Here is a 19,540-nt window from a genome sequence, read left to right as displayed (position 1 = left end):
GTGTAAGAGTCAGAGCCTAAAATGCAGGGGGGAGGGGGGTGGAAATCTGCTGGGAATTATTCACTGAACAAGGACAACCGCCCTTCACACCCCAGTTGCTTCCTGTCCCTGACAGGTGGACATTTTTCCCCTACTGTGGGAATTTTCCCTCCTATTCCAACTTCTAGTTCCCATATTCAAAAGCGACTTCCACCCTCCGCTCTGGAAGGAAGAAATCGGAGCTACAGCAGCTAGTTGGAGTGGCATCTCCGAGAGGAAATGGTCAGTCACAAAAGAGGACTGCATTCTAGATGACAACTGTAATCAATTTGCTTGGCTGGCAAAAGAGGAGAGAGGAGACTGGAGTACCATGTGAAAATCCGGGCTGGAATTTTTAAATCTTTATTCCAAGGTAGTAGGTAGAAAGAAAAAGAACATTTCCTTTAAAAGAAAGGGCACAGTGTAGAACTACAGTATGTTTGGCTACAAAGATCAAGGAGTTTCACAAATGGGGAAGCGGAGGCAAAGGAGGCGGGATGATTTGCCAGAGGTCACAGCTGGCTGCTGGCAGAGGAAGGCTAGCTCCCAGAACCCAAGTCTTCTGGCTACCTGTCCAGCCTGCTCTTGCGTCACCCAGAATAAAAAAGGAAATGCAACGTAAGGGCTATTTGGGCAAAGTAAAGAAGTACAGGAATGGTTCCTAACCTCAGCGAGCCCTTGTGCCTGTCCTCTGTTTCAGTGGTATTTTTCACCAGGGTTGTGTAAGCCTCATAAGGAAAGCTTTGTGCTAGGACCCATGGGTCATGGGTGATCGTGGCACAACACGACTGCCCTCGACCAGTCTTCGAAGAGCTACTCAGTCCATGTGGTAAAATGGCAAAAGGGTAATACTTAGGAGACTAAAGGTACCTCCCAAACCCCTGACAGTGGCCCCCTTCCCTTGATACTCTTCATGCTACCTTAGAGACCCCCTGCCTCTCCACCTTTAGAGGCTCTCTTCCCTTCCCCCTCAAGGTCACCCACTGTGACTTTAGCTCCCCAGCACACACCTCTGGTTCACACCAGTCAAGCTGGCTATTTGATTAACCACCTATCAGGGCCAGCTGGAGTTTGCAGCAACATCAAATCTCAATAATTATATGGTCTCGTGAATTTGGCAAATAGAGGTTTTGCCATCAGTTGAACAGAAAGTTCATCCTAGAATGCCCTATTTCTTCAACCAAGGGCCATAAATGATGTCTAGTTTCAGTCAGACCACCTTATCAGGAGAGGAAACAGAATACATCTTTTGTTGCTCGGCATTCACCTTCAAAATACAGATGACAGAATCTAAGGTTAGTAGGAAGCTGTAAATGTCAGCTCATCTCCCGGGTAGCTGATTTTTTGAAGATCCCAAATAAATGGCCAAACGCGTGCTTGCTTACCTCCGAGCATTGGGCCTCACTACTTCTGAAGTGGTCTATTCCTTCTGTGACCACCTTTTAGAAAGGTCTTCCTTTTATTCAGTCAAAATCTGTCCCCTTAGAAGTTCCACCCCTTTCATTCCTGATTGACCAAAATAGAAGATCCAGGAAGACAAAGGGTCAGATGTAAGTCATTACATTATATCTTCCTGGTGCTTCATAGTTGGTACTTCCCAGAAAATCGTTTTGTTTTTTAAACTTCCAGTAAAATAAAAACCGAACCTCTTGCACATGCAGAATGCTAAAAGTGATTTTATGTTAAATAGACTAAAAGGCTCTCTTGAATGAATACTAAACACATCTGCAAACAGTTTATGGTATGGAATTTGTTTGAATCTTCTGGGTTCTCTGCCTCTCTTTATACCTCAAGGCACAAAACAACAAAAGCTGCCTGGTAAAGACTCACAAGAGTAGTTAATGCCCAAGGAGAGAAACAGCAAACACCAGGAGGCAGCTCACAAATGCGCTCTTAATATTTATTAAGCCAACAATAGTGTTTTGGGTAAATCTTATTAACGTAATATACCAAGTTCTGGGCAAATGAAATTTTAATTCATTTACATCAAATGTGCCTGCAATCCACATTTTTATTAAAAGGACAATAAGCATTCAGTTGAGAAGCTTGGAAATGGGAGGTTATTTTGAATATCACGTATTATTTTTCTGTCATTTAAGACAGTTAAAACTTTAAGAAAAATGTTACATAGTATGCATTTAGAAAGCTCTGGTTGCAGGAGTATAATTCAACCATTTATATAATTTCTTCTAAGGGCTGTGGGAAAGGTATGCGTCTCAGAAATCACTTCAAGTCTTCTGTGTAATGAGTAAGATAGAACACACACACACACACACACACACACACTAAAGAAACCAAAACCTTGAGAACGAACGAGTAAACAGTAATTCATCATTTATGTAACACTCATCGCTATTTGATGTGCTAAAAGCCTCTATTTATACAATCTTTAGCAGTTAAAGATGCAAACCACTTTATGGAAAACATTTTTTTTAAAAAAAGCACTTACCAATTAGCCAAAGATAAACTTGTTTATCTTTTCCTTTATTCATATTCCTGGACTTCCCCCATGACCTAAGCCACAATGTTCCTTTTTATTTCTTATGCCAATCGGAGTTGGGATTTTTGCTACTAGCACCTGGGAATAGCTTAACTCACTCGATGATGCCTTACGGGGTCTTGTTACATCTACCCCGGTCCTGGGTCCTTCTAGCCGTAGCTACCATGCCAACCCTTTCCTCCCTTTCCAGCTTCCCGGAGCCCACCCCAGGCAGCAGCCGAACAAAACAGCTGTGCGGCCTCCTCCCAAAACTTTTACATTAAGGGCATTCTAGAACTGACTTCTATAAAGGAAATTCACTATTTCTATATTGTTTCACCAACTTTAATGTGATTATGAGTCACTAGGAGTCTTGTCAAAATGCAAATCACATTTCAGGAGGATCAAGTGGGGTTGAGATTCTGCATTTCTAACCAGCTCCCAGGTGATGCTCACGCTGGTCCAGCGTCCACATTTTGAGAAGCGAGGCCCTAAAGCAATGGCCTGTAAGCATGGCTGCACATCAGAATCACCAAGGCAGCTTGAAAAAAACCAAAAACCTACTGCTACCTGGGCCCCACAACCAGGAGCTCCCATCCAATAGTGTCTGCAACAGCAGGATGAGTGTCTGCAACAGCAGTGTCAGCAGCTCTCCATCTCCAGCACGCAATAGAGTCACCTGGAGGGTTTTTAAAAGATGACTGCTGGGCCCTATCCCCAGATTTCAGATTCGGTTGGTCTGGGGTCAGGCCCAGAACCTACATTTCTAACAAGTTCCTAGGTGATGCAGATACTGCTGGTCCATTCATATGGAGAGACCTGACCTAATGCTAGGGTTAACAACTCTAACAGACTTCATTTCCACTGAGAACAAACACTTCCATGTGCAAATTGTATTATATCAATGCTCTGGAACATCTATGTATCAGGGACACGCTAAGAGGGGGAGGGTAGAATTCACATGTCCACTCCCTTAATTTCTAAGAGTAGTATACATGCACGCTTCATACTTTGAAGAGACACATTTAACCCTGTTGTTGCCAAATTAAAACAGAAAACAGCGATGTTGAATTTTATTCTAGATACAACCTAAGACTTATTAGGTTTAAAAGTATATGAATTATAGCAATGGTTCATTTTAAAGCCTTGCTCAGAATAATCCAACTCTATTGTGGGACAGATACATGTTGAGCAGTAGTTTCTAAAGGGTCAGCACTTTAATGTTATCCTGCAGAGCAACTTTTAAAAGCTTTGAAAACTCTAGAATTCTTAAACAAGGTTTTTTGATTTTTTTTTCTTCCCGAGTCAATTAAAGATAGCGCCCCTTTTATTCAAGGGATGGAAAATTGTGTTTCAGAATTGAGTGAGGGCAAACATGCTCCCAAATTAGATACCAGAACAAAGTAAACTATGAATAGATTAGATAATGGACTGCTGCTTTTTCACTTAAGCAAGGACTAAAGACAACTCCGACGTCTTATTCACAGGATAGCCTAAAGCACTCGCTCTTCCCTACTTCAACCCCGGAAACAGCAGAGTTCCACGGAATTAATTCAACTTGAACAAGGTCCAAGTAGCTGAGCTGCAGTAATAAAGGATAAACTGAAGAAAAAGACCATCATTAAGACACGTGTGTAGGGCTTATACATGATCAGTAACTTTGGACAAGTTCTAGGACACATTCCCAATCAGTAAAACACAATCTCTCCGTTCAAAGCATGAACTCAGGCAAATCTAATAAGCTGACCAAACATGCTTTTCTGCAACCAGGCCAAGGGGACAAGCATCCTTTGTTCCACTGAGGAAAGTTTCTGAAAGGAAAGAGAAATGTTTCCATTTTTTCTAAGACATCCTCAGACAGACTTCATTTATACATATATAATCTTTTGCGTAAAGAGCATGTATCGTAACCCACCAACGTTAATTATCAGGAGAGCATGAGCCAACAGAAAAAGAGAAGGAAGGGAGAAAAGGAATAGCCTGGGAGCAAGCATGTTCACTTCCACAGGGCTCTAGACTGGGGCGGGAGGCTCTCCCCGGGAAGCCACTGCATTCCACGGGGTTTGGTCACAAGCAGTAGGGAACGTGGTTTAACAAGACAAAACCTTACCCACTAGACTTCCCTCTAAGCTGACGGGACCCAGAAGGCACCCAGAGCCCTGGTTCTCAAAACTTCTGGAAGCTAGAATCACCTGGGGAGCTTTTATATAAAGCCACCTGGCCCTTCCCCACCCCAGTCTGATTTAACTGGCTCTGGGTGGGGCTCAGGGGCCCACAGCTTTTCCAAGTACCCCAGATGAATTTAATGTGCAGGAAGGGGTGACCGTCAGTGATCTAGAACATGCCCCTCACTCTCCAGAGCTAAGCACTAGAGAGGCTAAACCACCTTCGCCACCAAAACACAACAGAAACAGCAAGAAAAGAAAAAAAGAGGAAAGAATTCGGCCTCCCCCTTTTTTTCCCCATCGCTCTGTCTTTCCCATCTGGTCATTTTTCTTAGTCTCAGGTTCAGAACCTTCAAAGAGGGTCCTTTCTTCTTTGATCAGCACATCGAATCAGCCGTCCATTTCAATCAGCGTCAATATGGAAGCAGTGCTGACTCTGCACCGAGCATGCTTCTAAATGCTGGACAAGCAGGAACTCATTAATCCTCACAGCATCACCGGGAGGTGGCTACTGTGACTAATCTCCTTTTTACAGATGAGAAAACTGAGGCAGAGAGAGACTAAGACACCTGCCCAAGGTCACACAGCCAGCCACCAGCAGAGCTGGGAATTTAAAGAGACCCCATGAATTCCACCCATTGGTTCCCCCATTACCAGACACAAGTTTGTGGAGAGAAGCCCACGAGGTAACAGGCTCCATGTTGGGAAAGGAATCAGAACATGGGTGACCTAGAATATGTGGCCAACCAACGCAAAGGAAGGGTCTGACACTTCCCTGTTGGGAGCTGTACCCATTAGACCGTATTAAAAAGGGATTATACATTTAAACACTTTCACTGCTCTCTTGAAAGATGACAGTATCCTGTCACGTCTATTTAAAGCTTAAAACAACAACAACAACAACAACAACAAACCAACCAACCCAAGGACCTATCTTCTGCTAGGTCACCTAAAATGCAGTCGTGGCAAGTGACGCCGCCAGGCAGTTGTGAGACAATTTTAGATAAGAATGGAAAGTGCCCATCACAGTTCTAAGTACACAGTAGGACATCTGCATAGTAATTTTCAATGTCAGTGTCCTTTAATAAAATGCATTTCTTAAAAATATCACCCCCCAGACTTATTTTCTGTAAAACTAGGATGCAAATATATTTGCGTTATTATGCTCGGATTTACCAAAGAAGTATTCAAGAGAAAAATGTTGGGAGAAAAGACGACCCTACATCCAAAACCGGCAAAAGGAACTAAAGCTTCTACCTGGACCAGAAGTACCTCCACCCCCCTTTTCCTGGAAAGCACTGACCTGTTTATTTTTAGTATAAACCTCTAAGGAATGCTCTTTTTCCCCTCATAAGATGTGGTACTTTTTTTTTATCCCGTAAAATGTGATATTAATTCATGAGAACTTTACTTCCAGTTTTGATTCTTATCTCCAGGAACCTTTCAACTCCTTTTCTGTCTGCAAGCCTCCACAATCTTCCTATGATTTGCAAATCAACTGGACTTCAGCCCCTGGTCTCTCCAAATCCCAGGGCTTTCTGCTCTCCTCCCCTAATTATCCAGAAGGGTCACAGATAATAACAGAGTCTGCCAGAGCACAATTTTTGCTGCAAATTGAGAAATTATCTAAACATCATTTTAAATTATTCATCTTGCACAGAACACATTAACCACACTGATGCAGAGCATATAAGATATAACGTATGTTCCATTTGCTATTTCATTCACGTGTCAAACACGGGCCAGGAGTAGGTATATCAGGTGCTAATCATTAATGTGAGGAATGAGGAAGAAGAAGGAGCCAGAAAGGGAATGTTTTATGGTAAGAAAAAACTACTAAAAAATCACTGATGGCCTAAGCCCAACATTATAACTCTACCACTAACTAATTACGTGATCCTGGACAAATCACTTAACCTCTCTAGATGTGTTTCCTCTTAAAAGTCAATTCCGGCTCTAAAATCCATTGTTACATAATGAAAAAGCAGAATCCTAAAGAATACAAGGAAAATCATCCCAACACTTTTATACCTCTTTCCTTCATCAGCTAAGACTATTGATCTTAGCCAGACACATAAGGTCTAGCTCCCGCCTTTCAGGGCCCAAAGTTTATAGAGTATGGAGAATCAGACTGGATGAAATGTAAGGTTTCTTTCTCCTCAGATATAAACATCAATAAATTATTCAGGTTCTAAACAATTTCTTACTCTTTGTGTCTTTCGTGCATTTTAATACTCAAAAGTCTTTCCTTGGAAAACACGTGGGGAAAGAAAAAAATTTGAAAAACAAGTGTCCTCAGGTCCTCAAGAGAATTCTGCTTTTTCTTCAACACACCAAGCTACTTCAGAGGTTTTGGCTCCACTTTGCTGGGAAAGCAGTGACTTCTCTTCTACAAGGGGTTCTTCTCCTTCTCTGCTGCAGATGTAGTTCTTTGGCAGTTTTGACTGCTTAGGTATGTCTAACTAGATTCAGATAAAAACCAACTGAGGCATATTTTACATATAATGCATGTATAACCTACAGACCCAACCCATCTTCAACTACTCTAAATAATCAAAAGGTAGGTGATAGCTGCTTGAAGGCAGGCCATCATGTCATAATTTCTTTTTGTAACTTGCAAGACCAGCAAAGAGCTTTGCCCTTGGTTGATGTGCTGTAAGGTGAGTTAAATCTTAACTGACTGACGTACCAAACATAAAACCTCATTCAATAACCAAGTGGCACAATGACAAAATCAAATCAAACCTAATGCAGCTTCCCCCTGCTACCTGAAAGTAGACGGTTCCCATGAAACCTTTCATAAACCAAAATGGCAGAAGGCAAAGAAGCCATTACCAGTAATTTACATGGAAAAACTTTTGGGCCTTCTCAGACCCAAAAAAATAACCTCTCTTAGGTTTCTCTGATACCTTAGGACACATTTTGCTAATGGATGCACAAAATAAATCAAGATAAAGCACAGATATTCACATAGTTCAAAGCTATGGTGGCTTGATGCTGGGATGTTGAAGTGTAGTTATTTGGGAAGGAGCTTGGTGGGGCCGCTCTTGATGCTTAGGGTGCATGCTGCCTCCACAACAGCTCATTGCAAAACAAACACTGAACACTATTTTCACTTCTTGCCTTTTTTTTTTTCATAAAAGCAAAAATTTTCTTTAGATATCTTCCGGTTAGTGAAAACAAGTACTAATGTACATCTTTCATAAAAGTGCACTGGCCTGGGGCGCCTGGGTGGCTCAGTCATGGGGTGTCTACCTGTGGCTCGGGTCATGATCCAGGGTCCTGGGATCCGGCCCCACGTCGGGTTCCCTGCTCAGCGGGAAGCCTGCTTCTCCCTCTCCCACTCCCCCTGCTTGTGTTCCCTTTCTCACTGTGTCTCTCTCTGTCAAATAAATAAATAAAATCTTTATTTAAAAAAAAAGTGCACTGGCCTAATGTGAACTTTACAAAAAGCAGGAGGATACGTGAATAATAAAATAAAAATACTCACCACTCTTATCTAAATGAGTTCAGAAGTGGGACAGAAATAAGGTTAAGATTTTAACCCATCAGCAAACCTAACAGAGAAATCAGTGTTTACAACATAAGATTGCAATGTGGACCTTCTTTAAGCATTTGGCAATTATATTTCCAAGTTCTGTTAGATTTTCAAGTCTTAACTGAATTTCCAACTTGTGAACAAATCTATTTTGAGTTTTAGCTGAATGTAATTCAGGAAACAGATGATGGCAGAAAGAAAAAGTATAATTCAGCATCACACCCTGCCTGGTAAAAAATAAACTGGTCATAAAATTGTGAAAATATATGTCCCTTGGTGTCAAGGGTGAGACTGCAAATGAGAAACAAAAAAACATATGCACACATATTTATGCACGTATAATATATTCCAGAATCACAAAATTGAAAGCTAAAAAGAAAGAGAATCAAATGTGCTTAAAACACTTACTATGGGTCAGGTTTTTGTGTTAGAAGTTTTCATTCATTATTGAAGCTAATCTTCAAAATAACCAAAAAGGCAAAGTACTATAATCCCCAGTGTTACACTGAAAAAAACAAGCTCAGAAATGATAAGAAACTTCCCCAAGGTCATGTGGATTTCAGGTGGTTAATATCGAAAACCAAACCCCAATACGCCTGATTCCAAGACCCTCAAGATCATCTCCTGTGTCATCCCAATTTGGGAGAGCACGACACTGAATCTCGGCAATGCCACGTTCATATGGATTAAAATCTATATATGTTATGACCCATACTTTACTGCACTGTCACACACCTGTCACCCAGGCAACTAGAGACTGTTGCCTAACAACTCAGTAAACAGTGATCTTTTGGTTCCTAAACATGGCAAGTGAATTGAGCCATCAGCACAGATGTACTAACCTTAATATAGTAAACCTTTGAGTTAGCCAGAAATTAGAGACCCTTGTATTAACATTTTTATAGTCTTTTATTATGTATTTTCTGCATCTATTGAGAAGATCATATTATCTCCCTTAAACTGTTAACTGCATTGCTCTTCTGATGTTGAAGCATGCCTTGGATAAACTCTACTTGAATTCATCGTGATTCTTTTAATAAGCAGCTGTTTTCAGTTTGAGAATATTAAATTTAATGAGAATATTATATTTAAAATTTTGGCATCATAAGTGAAGTTGGCCTATGGTTGTTTCCCACACCCTCCTTGTCTGACTTTCACATAGAGTAATGTTAACCTCATAAAATGAAAAAGAACAGATTCTATCATTCTCTAAGCTCTGTAACAACAATCGTTCCTTCAAGGATCAGCAGAAGGTATTTGCAAACCCCTCTAGGTCTGGTGCCGTTTTTTTTAATTGAATTTTTTGTTGACATAATTGTAGATTCACATGCAGTTATAAGAAGTAATACAAAGAGATCTCTTCTACCCTTTATCCAGTTTTCCCCAATGGTAACATTTTATAAAACGATAGTAAATATCTCAACAAGGATATTGACACTGATACCATCCACCAATCTTATTCAGTTACTCAGTTTTACTTGTACTCCTTTGTGCCCGTGTGTATGGGTATATATAGTTCTATGCAATTTTATCACATTATAGGTCTATGTATACATATATAAAAATTTATTTAATATAACCTTAGTTTCACTATATAGTTTTATATCAGACTTTCTATTATAAAGTTTCCCAGTTATAAACATTCTTCAAATACATTTTTAATGGCTATATGGTGTTTAATGTATAATTTAGAATCTTTAACCAATCTTCTATTATTGTACACACAGGTTGTTTCCATTTTTTTTAAACTATTATAAGTAAACATTCAATAAACACATTTACCCAGCTATGGTTATTTCCTTTGGATAGATTTGAAGAGGTAAAATTACTGGGAAAAATGGGCTTTTCATATCTTAACACTCATAGATTCATCTGGTCCCAGTAAGGAACCTTTCAGCAACAACCAACGACATATCCGCCCACATCACCCACATTTAGAGAAAAGCTGAATACAAACATATCCCCAATATCTGAACACAGAGCTAGGCCTCCCCAAATCAGGAAAGAGAAGAAGCTGTAAAAGAGCAGGCTCAATCCTGCAAATCCTAGGCCACTCTCTGAGTTGGAGCTAATCAGATAAGCCCTGTAGCGTACAGAGCCCCCACTCTTTAAGGAGACAGAAAACCACGCATCAGAATAAATAGTACCTGACACAGGACATAAAGCATGGATATGCCACTGTGTGAAAAGCTTCTACCTATTCTGTCTCACATAATCCCGAAAACCTTGTTTAGAATATTCCATTTTACTGAGGAGAAAACGGAGCACAGAGTGATCAAGAAATCTGCCCAAGTCGTGACACGGTAAAGGGGATTCAAACCCACCTCCAATGATCAGACTCTGAGCCAGTCTACCATACTGCCTACTCATTTAGATTCTTGCTTGTGGTGTCCACAGCACTTACACCAGCTCCAGTGCTAACCGAGATGAGCCAAAGGGAAGGCACCAGCTAAAGGCCCCTCTCTGCAAATGGGATGCCTAGGCCAGAAACCAAATGAGGAGCCTGAGGCCCCTCGGTGACTTAGGCCTTAAAAAGCCCTTCAAATTACATCAACAAGGCATGGTGTCTTCTGTCTAGAAAGAAAGTGAGTTCCATCACATCCACTGGTCTCGATGCTACACCGGCTTATATCAGAAAACATATGAGAAAACACTAGACATTAGATCATGAACATTCAGAGCAATGTATGTAATCTCAGTACATGATGAGTACTCAGTTCAAGTTAACAGATTACCATCAGCTATTAGAAATGACTTACCTTTCAGTAATGTGAATGAATTCCCTGCTTCAATAAATAAAATAGTATTTGGCAGGAGCTTAATAATTACTTATTGATTAGGTTAATCTCAACATTTCTCCAATCTTACCCTGAAGCATATGGAAAAACTAAATATTAAAGACAGAAAATTCTTCTAGTTCACTCCATCATTTTATAAATGGGGAACCTGACATCCCACAGAGATTAAAATATGTAAAGCCTCACTTTTGCCCTAAAAATTGTACATTTATTTTTACTGCCTTTATATTTAATAATATATCACATGAAGCTACATATTTAACTTTTACTCTTTCTTGGTAAGAACTTGAAATAAATTATTTTCCCTTAATAACTGGATATCTCATTCTACGTGTCGCTCTTATCATGAGACCAAACTCTATTAATTGCACATACTCCTTAAATATCAGTACTACTGGTATTTAATATACCTGTATAATCATGAAAGAAAAAAAATCCAAATGCTTTGTAAAAGGTGCATTTACTGCATCTCTGTGACATTTTTGACAAAACAGATTCAACAGTAGAGGGAAAAAATGTGAAAACCTATCTTGTCTTTAACAACATTTTCCATAGCTTGGAGTCCAAGACCATAAGCTGGCTCTCACATCATCGACTACATACCAGTTGGCCTCTCTCTGCTAATACGAAATTCAAATGGGAAATCTCCAAAGACTTGACAGTTTCTCCCCTTCTCCCAGTCCTACCAATTCTTTGAGATACCCAAGAAAAACAGACATTCACAATTCTATTTCCACAGTGTTCTTTCCTATTCAGAGGCAGTCACCCCTCTAGCCTTGTTGCTAAAACTAACGTGACCCCAGAAACAGACTTGTCAAAACGCAGAGATTTTTAATAGTAAGAGCCGAAGCTCAAATTGCTAAAAGGAGAAATTTCACGCATTTCTACCCTTAAAAAAAAAAGAAGACTCTCTCTCTGCTCCCCACTCCCCAACATTCCCTCACCACCCCTGCCACCTCCTTCTAGGTGAGCAGTGGCACTCCAGCATCTGATACAGACAATATTCTCTCCTTCCAGTGTGCTGGAACCTCAATGGAAGCACACGGGAGGAAGCATGGAGGTAACCAAAGATGGCAGGACTTGACTTCAATGTCTTGTTTATTCTTCCCACCAACACAGCAATGTTGATGAAACTGAGGTCTATCAAGTCAAAACTGGCAAACTAGCCCAGGTACACCCCCGGGGTTGGTGGATTCAGTGGATCCCAGACCACACTGCTTGCGAGCAAAGCTGAGCTTCAGCAGAACCGGCCGATCCAGACTGCCCTAGCCACTGGCCCCAGCACTTAAACATGGATCATCAACAGGTGTTTACCAAGCTCAGCACTGCGCAGGTGTCAAAGGTGTAGAAATAAGGGCCCTCCCCTCACATGGCACCAATCTCAATGGAAGAGAAAATTGCCCTCTTAGAATGTCAGAGGACTTAAGAACGTCTTATACAGTTCCCTCATTTCATAGGCAAGGGAAGAGAGGCCAAGAAAGAAGAAAACCACTTAGTACCTTCTGTGCCTCAAGCACCATTCCTATGCTCCCTTATTATATGCTCACAGTAATCATGTTATAAAGGCATTCAGGTCCAAATTATACACATGTACATATGCATTTTTTCAAGTGACTTGGGAGTTTTAGTATCTTGTCCAAGTGCTACCATATTAAGTGGCAAAGTACCAGCATCTGAATCCGGCTTGTCCACTTCCCATGCCAAAGCCCTCTGCATTCTCCTGTGGCCCCCAAGGTCACACAGCTACCTACTGCCCACCAGCTAACACAAAATGGCATATAAAGAAGGGGTAAAGTATGTGGCCCAGACCAACGGTTCCCAAATGTGGCTGATTCATTAGAATTATCTGAGATGCTTCATAAAAATACAGATCACCCCACCCCCTTCCAGGCCACTGATTATGCTGGTCTGAGATGAAGCCCCGAGATCTGTATTTTCACACACTTCTCATGATTCTTATCATTCATCTGCTGTCCCATTTACAGAAAGATAAAAAACAAGGGCTCCAACATGAAAGACCATCCAGAGCTTGGGTCTGCATCAACAGAATGTTAAAGGAGAAACACTAAAGAGGTGGCTATGTCTCAGGAGTGTTCATGAGAGTGAGAGCAGCGGGCCAGTGCCAAAGACATGGTGGGGAGTGATCAAAGGGGGGTAAGTAGGAAGGAGCAAGATGATGAGCATTTTACAAATCCGGCAGAGATATTTAGACTCCATGCCACGTAACAAGAAACACGGAGGTCTGCGGACCATGGGAACACCATCAGAATGGTACAGGATAAATCAAACAGTAGGTGAACATCTGGACCAGGAAGAGCAACTACAAAGCACAGGTCTCAAGAAAGGGCACAGGTCCCAGGAAAGACAAAACTGACAGGGAAAGCTACCTAGGTCACTAGAATGTGAGCTGCAAGAACACAGAGGAGTTAAGCCCAGTTTGCTCAATGCTTTATCCCAGGCACGTAGTAGGTGCCGAAGTGTATTTGTGGAATGAACCACACGTAGGTGGAGTTAGCAGTCCACTGAACGTGGAAGTCAACAAAGTGGAATGAGTCAAGGATGTCATCAAGATTCAACTCCAAAAGATTAGAATTAAGATGATGGTACTGGTCCAACTGACTAAAAAAGGTAAACAAGAGTAGCTTATTTTCAGCAAAGGCTCTTCTTCATCACTTCTTGCTTTTTTTCTCTCTCTAAAACTTTATTTTGGCTTCTGTTCCATGAAAGAATCGGGTGATTCTGAGATACCGGAATGTACCGTTGATGGTGGTAGAAATGGCAGGGTCTTCTTCCATGGTGAGAAGAAAATGATGGGTGAGAGTATTTAGTTTGATTTTTGGCAATGGAAAAGGGACAGTGCTGTGAGAAACTAAACTCGGAGGACATTCCTCACACCGTCTATTGGATCACTGCCAGCCGACATGCCAGGAACACAGTGGCTTGACCAGACTCCCTATAAACCTTAATGACAGAACTGTCTGTGTTCTGTGTGGCTGGCTCAGCCTCAGGGCTTTGCCAACCTGAGAAGACTCCGGGCCACCTGCGGCTGACCGGTCAGGTCTCTGGGAACTTCTGGAGAGCTGAGAATTAGTCCTGCCCGGGAAAAAATTTGGTGATCTTTTTAAATCCTTTCCAAACTCATGATTATTCAAGGCGCCATGTGAGTAAGCATGTTACACAGTCCTTCAAAATTAGATGTACCAGGTCCCAGAAGTAGGAATCAGAGGGCATACTCTAATTCCTTTTAGGACATCCGTCTTTTGCAAGACTGATCTTACAGTATTTTTCTTTCCTGAATGATGTCTACGTACTGCTAATATCCAACTAAGAGAGAAACAGCAGAGGTTTTTATAAAATTCCCTAGCAAAAGTAATTTATTTCATTACCAGCACAGCCAAAATATATTTTTTTACGGAACTGAAAAAGGTTATGTGGTCCCAATTTCATTTTTCTTTCTTCTTTTAAAAAAGATTGTTATTTATTTATTTGAGAGAGAGAATGAGAGAGGGAAGGAGCAGGGGGAGGGGCAGAGGGAGAGGGAGAAGTAGACTCCCCGCTGAGCAGGAAGCCTGACATGGGGCTCAATCCTGGGACTCCAGGATCATGACCTGGGCTGAAGGCAGATGCTTAACTGACTAAGCCCCCTAGGCGCCCCTTATTTTTCTTTCTAATGCAAACTTTCCAAAGCCTGCCTTTCATAATGCACTGAGAGGTAACCCATGAGTCCAAATGACTTGACAGTTTCTTTTAATTTACACACATTGAAACGTGTGTATAAAATTCCCTTAGTTCAAAACACTCCCTTTTCTTAAACATATTTCCAGTTCAAATTATGTGTTTAGAGCACTGTGCAATGTATTATTCCTAAAGGTAAACAGTCACGTTTAAAAAAAAATGGATAGAAAAACAGCAGCATATCACTACCTCCACACTCAGTCAGTCCTTCCCCTCGCATGGTGTTCCCGCAGTGAAAGCCTTAACCTGCTGGTGGAAAGTATGAATGCATGACCATGAACAGTCCCTGCTCTCTCCAGCATCCAGAAAGGAAGGGCCACCAGTTTCTTTTCACAGTCAGCTTGGAGCCTTCGTTCCCAAGAACCTCTGTGCCGCGCCCCCCCACCACACACACACCTTCCTTTGTGCTTAGTGTAACACTCAAGAATTCACTAACTGCAGAAATTTTTCCTTTCCTCTTAAACACAGACTCTGAGCTCGGACAACCACTTTTTTTTTTTTTTTTTTTTGAGCACGAGAGGGAAGAGGGGCAGAGGGAGACCACTACTTCTAACTCCCAGGAAATAGCTGTCGTTTTCACATTAAAATAAGAGGTCCTGGAAATAACGTGCTATAACAGCTAAATGTTGAAAAATGAAGTCTTTCAACTTCACCTAGTTGAGGCTGCTAGCCATCAAATAGAGACAAAAAGTAATTTAAATGGACTAGTGGCCATCCTGGGCTTTGAAACAGCCTAACAAAACACTGCTAAAGTGTCCAAATTGACGTTTTAAAAATATCTAATCACCCTTTTGGATGATATTCCAATTACTGAAGAGAGTATCTACCACAGTGAAGGAGCTCGCTGTGAAAGCATCTAAACCTGGTCAGAAATGAGAAATATTAGAACCGCAAAGACAGAGTTCAGGGGAAAGGTGTCACCAGAGAGGAGAGTAGTTCAGGCAAAAAGCTTCCTTAAAGAGCACTGTCAGATTTATGCAAAACTCCGGAGAGCCAGAAGATAGAGACATTCTGGAGAAACCCCAAACAGTAACACTTCCTAGCAAATCCTCAACAGGACTCAGCGATAAAAGAACTTCCTTAACCCTGTACAGCCTTTCATGCAGGCTTCTCTTCAAAACCTTTAGAGGGAGTTCTCCCTTTGCCCCTGTTTTGCAACAAGATGAGCAATCATGTTTTTTGTGAAATAAACAGAGAATCTCTCCCTTTCTGTGGTCAATGAGCCAAAGTTCATAACTGGCTGGGAGATTACCAGTCCCAACGGAGAAACCGATCATTTGCCAAAGAGAACTACTGATAAGGCTCGGAGTTCTATTTTACGGCCCAAGCACCCAAATACTCATCTATGCTGTGCAGTGTACAATTCTACCCGCTCTTCAATCTCAAGGAACGTTGGGGGACCTGCTAGCACACACAGAGGCTCCCACACGGATGAAAAATGTCCATCTGCTGCTCAGTGCCTAAGAGGTTTTCCACTCCTAAACTGCCTCAACTCCAAAAAAAGGGGGTAGGGGGAGAGAAGGGGAAGGGAAGTAATATTCCAAAGGCGAGTGGGGAAAACTCACAAAACCACCCCTGGGCAAGTCAGGAGGTGGCAAAGGGAGGAGATATGGCAACCAGAAGGGCCAGAAACGGCTGCGCTCCCTAACCGAAGCTCCAGAAGGTGCCGAGGCTGCAGACAGAACCGGGAGTGCTGGGCTTCCACCTAGCCAGGCAAAGCTCGGGGCGCCCAGGTAGGGGCCGCCACGGACAAGAAGCCCAGGAGGCAGTTCCCTTCAGAGGGCGCTCATTGGGCGGTGCAGGAAAACCAGCTCCAGCCTCATAAAGGCAACCCAAAGAAGGAGAACCCAAGTTCCCGCAGCCGCGGCTGGGAAGGGAGGCGGGGTGCCCGGAGCCCGCCCCGGCGGGCGAAGGGACTCCTTCGGGCCTCGGAAGCACCCCTGCCAGGGCCCGCGAGGGCAAGCGTGGCAAGCTAGAAGCCTCGGTCCCCGAAGGGCCCGGCGACCCGAGGCCGAGCTTGGCGTCACCCGCACCCCGCCTCGCCCTGCACGCTCCACTCCAGTGCAACCCGTATTAACATGTCCTCCTGCCCCTGAGGGCCCGCGGGGCCGCCCTGCGCCCCTCAGGCAGGAGAGGGCCGCCGCAGGACTGGGATTCCAGGGGCCGGGGCCCCAGCATTTTCCGGCGCGTTCTGTGCACGCCCCCCGCCCCCGCGGTACCCGGGACTGGGCCTCAGGGGGTAGTCAGCCTTTCCACGAAGTGTCTGTTACCTCGCCCCAGCCGCCGAGAACATCAAACAAAAGAACTTTTGCAAACTTTCCTCTCCGGACACTCAGGTTTCTGAAATCGGGACCCCATCTCCTCACTACCAGCATTCAATCGACTAGGAAAGCTAGCTAGCGTGGGGGATGGTGTGTGGAGGAGGGGACCCCAAAGTTTCCAGGTTGTCCCTGGGTCTCGCCGAGCGCGCGGAGGGGGCGGGTTCCCTCGCTGGCCCTCCTCCGGCCGCTCTGGCCACCCTTTTCCCTAGGTCCTTCTAGGGCCACACCGCAAGACCCCTGCGACGGCGAAGAAGTTGGGAGTGACTTCAGGGGCCTCTGCGGTTAGACAAAACTGCGATTCTCGCGCCCTCATCCCCGGGGACCTCGCGGCAACTCCGGCGAGCCGCACTTTTCTGCGGGAAGGAAAGGCAAGGGGGAAAGGGGTGGGCGAGCGAGCGCATTTGTCCCAGTAGATTGTCGGGGGCCGAGCGCCAAGTCCGGGGGGAAGGGATCCCCCAGGCGGCGCTCCCCAATTCTCCGCGGGCAGTGCGCACTTCCCATGGCTGCGAGCACCCGAAACGGCTCGCGCTCCCCCCTCCGAGTCCACTCACCGACTCCGCCGACACGCAGGCCACCAAGCCCAAGGTGAGCAGGATCCAAGCGCGCTGCATATTCCCCGGGGACCGGCTGCTCCCAGCCGCCGCTTGCAACGAGGGCGAAACGAAGCCTACTGCCTAGCGCCCGGCGCAGCCGGTGCAAAGAGATCCGGGCCAGAGCAGCCGCAACGACCGCCGCTGGGGCTCCGGCACTGGGGCTCCCGGCTCCGGGGTGCTCGCCGGCTCCTCCTGCGCCTGCTCCCGCCGCCCGCGGCTGCGCCCCGGGAATGCGGCGCCTTCTCACTTGTTGGTGGCTGCACTCCCGAAGCCGAGTTGTTGCTCCGGGGAGGCTGCTCTCTCGAGCTCTTCTTACTCTGCGGCTGTTTTACTCCTCCGCGGACTCCTTCCCAGTGCCGCGGTTCAGTTGCTGGTTTTGAGGAATAAATTAGATGGCTTGGAATGTAGCTGCAGCTGAAGTTTGGGGGCAGAGCGGTGAGGGCGCGCGATCCGCGCGGCTGGAGCTCCCGGAGTATCTGGAGAGAAGCGCGTCCGAGCCGGGCTAGTGGCTCAGCGGCTGTGCCCCTCCTCCTCTCCCGCCACCGCCTCCCGCCCCCGGTCCTCCTCCTCCTTCCCCTCCTCCTCCTCCTCCTCCTCCTCTCCTCCTCCCGCTCCCTCCCTCCCTCCCTTGCCTGCTTCTCCCCAGCTCCTCCGGGCGTCTAGGGGAGAGGAGGCGGCAGTGTGACTCCCAGCTAAACCCGGGAGAAATTCCTACAGGATTACGCCCCGATTGGCAGCTTCGGGGACCAGTGGGCGCCGGTGGCTCCGCTCTGTGGCCGCTCTGGATCTGCTGGTCCGCAATCAGAGCTCCAGCGCTCCAAAGCTCCTTCGTTTTCTCCCTCCCTCTCTCCTTCACGCTCTTTTCTTCTTTATGTTGTCTCTCCACTCTCACTCTTCGAGCGAGAGATCGGTGAAACAGCGGGACTCATAATTTAGCTTTTCTGCCTGTGAGAAGTAGACAGGTAGAAAGAAACTGCTTTGAGAGTTGTTAAAACATACACAAACTTCACAGATGCCTACAAGCATTGGGAACTGGTCATAAGTCACAACTGCATGAAAATTGTGTTTTAAAAGAGGAGACAATAAATGTAATGTGCAGTGAGAGTATTTCCCACCCTCCCTAAACCCCCCTTCAAAAAAACAGTAAATAAAGAGTGAAGGAAGACCCCTATAAACCCAAAATGCAACACTTTCAAAGCTCATAATTTCATTAAGGACTTAAATACCATTTCTACCTCACACACAGTTTAAGCCCCTAAATCATTTTATAGGCTCCATTTCAGCTTAGGGGTGTTAAAGTTCGGAAGCTACAAATAGGGCAGTTTGATGAGAAATTGGATAGAGACACTGAATAACAACAGATTTATCTCTTTCTCAAAGAAAAGAGAGAAAAAGTAATTTCTAATTTGAAGAAAATAAGGAGTATGTATTTCCTGAATAGAAATAATTGATCAGAAATATTTTGTGATGGAAATTTTTTTCAATTCAGTGTCTACGGTATGTATACTGCAGACCATGGCAAATACCTATTCTCTTCCAGTTTCTAACACTATTTTCTCTGACTTACGGAGTAAATGAATTATGGAACTATTCTGCTCCTAGAATGCCCACTCCAGGAGACCAGGGACCTTTCTGTCTTTTTCACCACTGTATTCTAATTCCTGGTACATGAAGACACACAATAAATATCTATTAAATACATTTTGATCTAAAACTCAAGTCTATACTGCATACAAGTTGTGAATCTTTAAGATACATGGATATAGATATATACATACTAGGCCATGGTAATTTTTGAACCTAGAATAAAATACAGTCATACTCTGAGAATTAGTGTCTTAGTAACCTTTCACTGCAATAAATCTCAAAGAAAGAAATTTAGGGACCTGGAGA

The 19,540-nt window shown here is 44.0% G+C and overlaps 1 protein-coding gene across 1 annotated transcript in view; it reads right to left on the bottom strand.

Annotated features, from left to right (window-relative positions):
- The window catches only part of SDC2 (syndecan 2), a 95,508-nt gene extending 77,340 nt beyond the window's left edge, over window positions 1-18,168 (bottom strand). The window contains exon 1 of the mRNA XM_025870875.2: window positions 17,606-18,168. Within this exon, the coding sequence (XP_025726660.1) occupies window positions 17,606-17,665 (60 nt within the window). The 5' untranslated portion in view covers window positions 17,666-18,168. The remainder of the gene's footprint in view (window positions 1-17,605) is intronic.
- Between the last annotated feature and the right edge of the window lie 1,372 nt (window positions 18,169-19,540).

Source organism: Callorhinus ursinus, unplaced genomic scaffold (genome assembly GCF_003265705.2).
Source record: "Callorhinus ursinus isolate GAN/ISIS: 27379988/994484 unplaced genomic scaffold, GSC_fseal_2.0 scaffold5, whole genome shotgun sequence".
Classification (NCBI taxonomy): Eukaryota; Metazoa; Chordata; class Mammalia; order Carnivora; family Otariidae; genus Callorhinus; species Callorhinus ursinus.
This window is presented reverse-complemented; position numbering and strand designations above follow the sequence as displayed.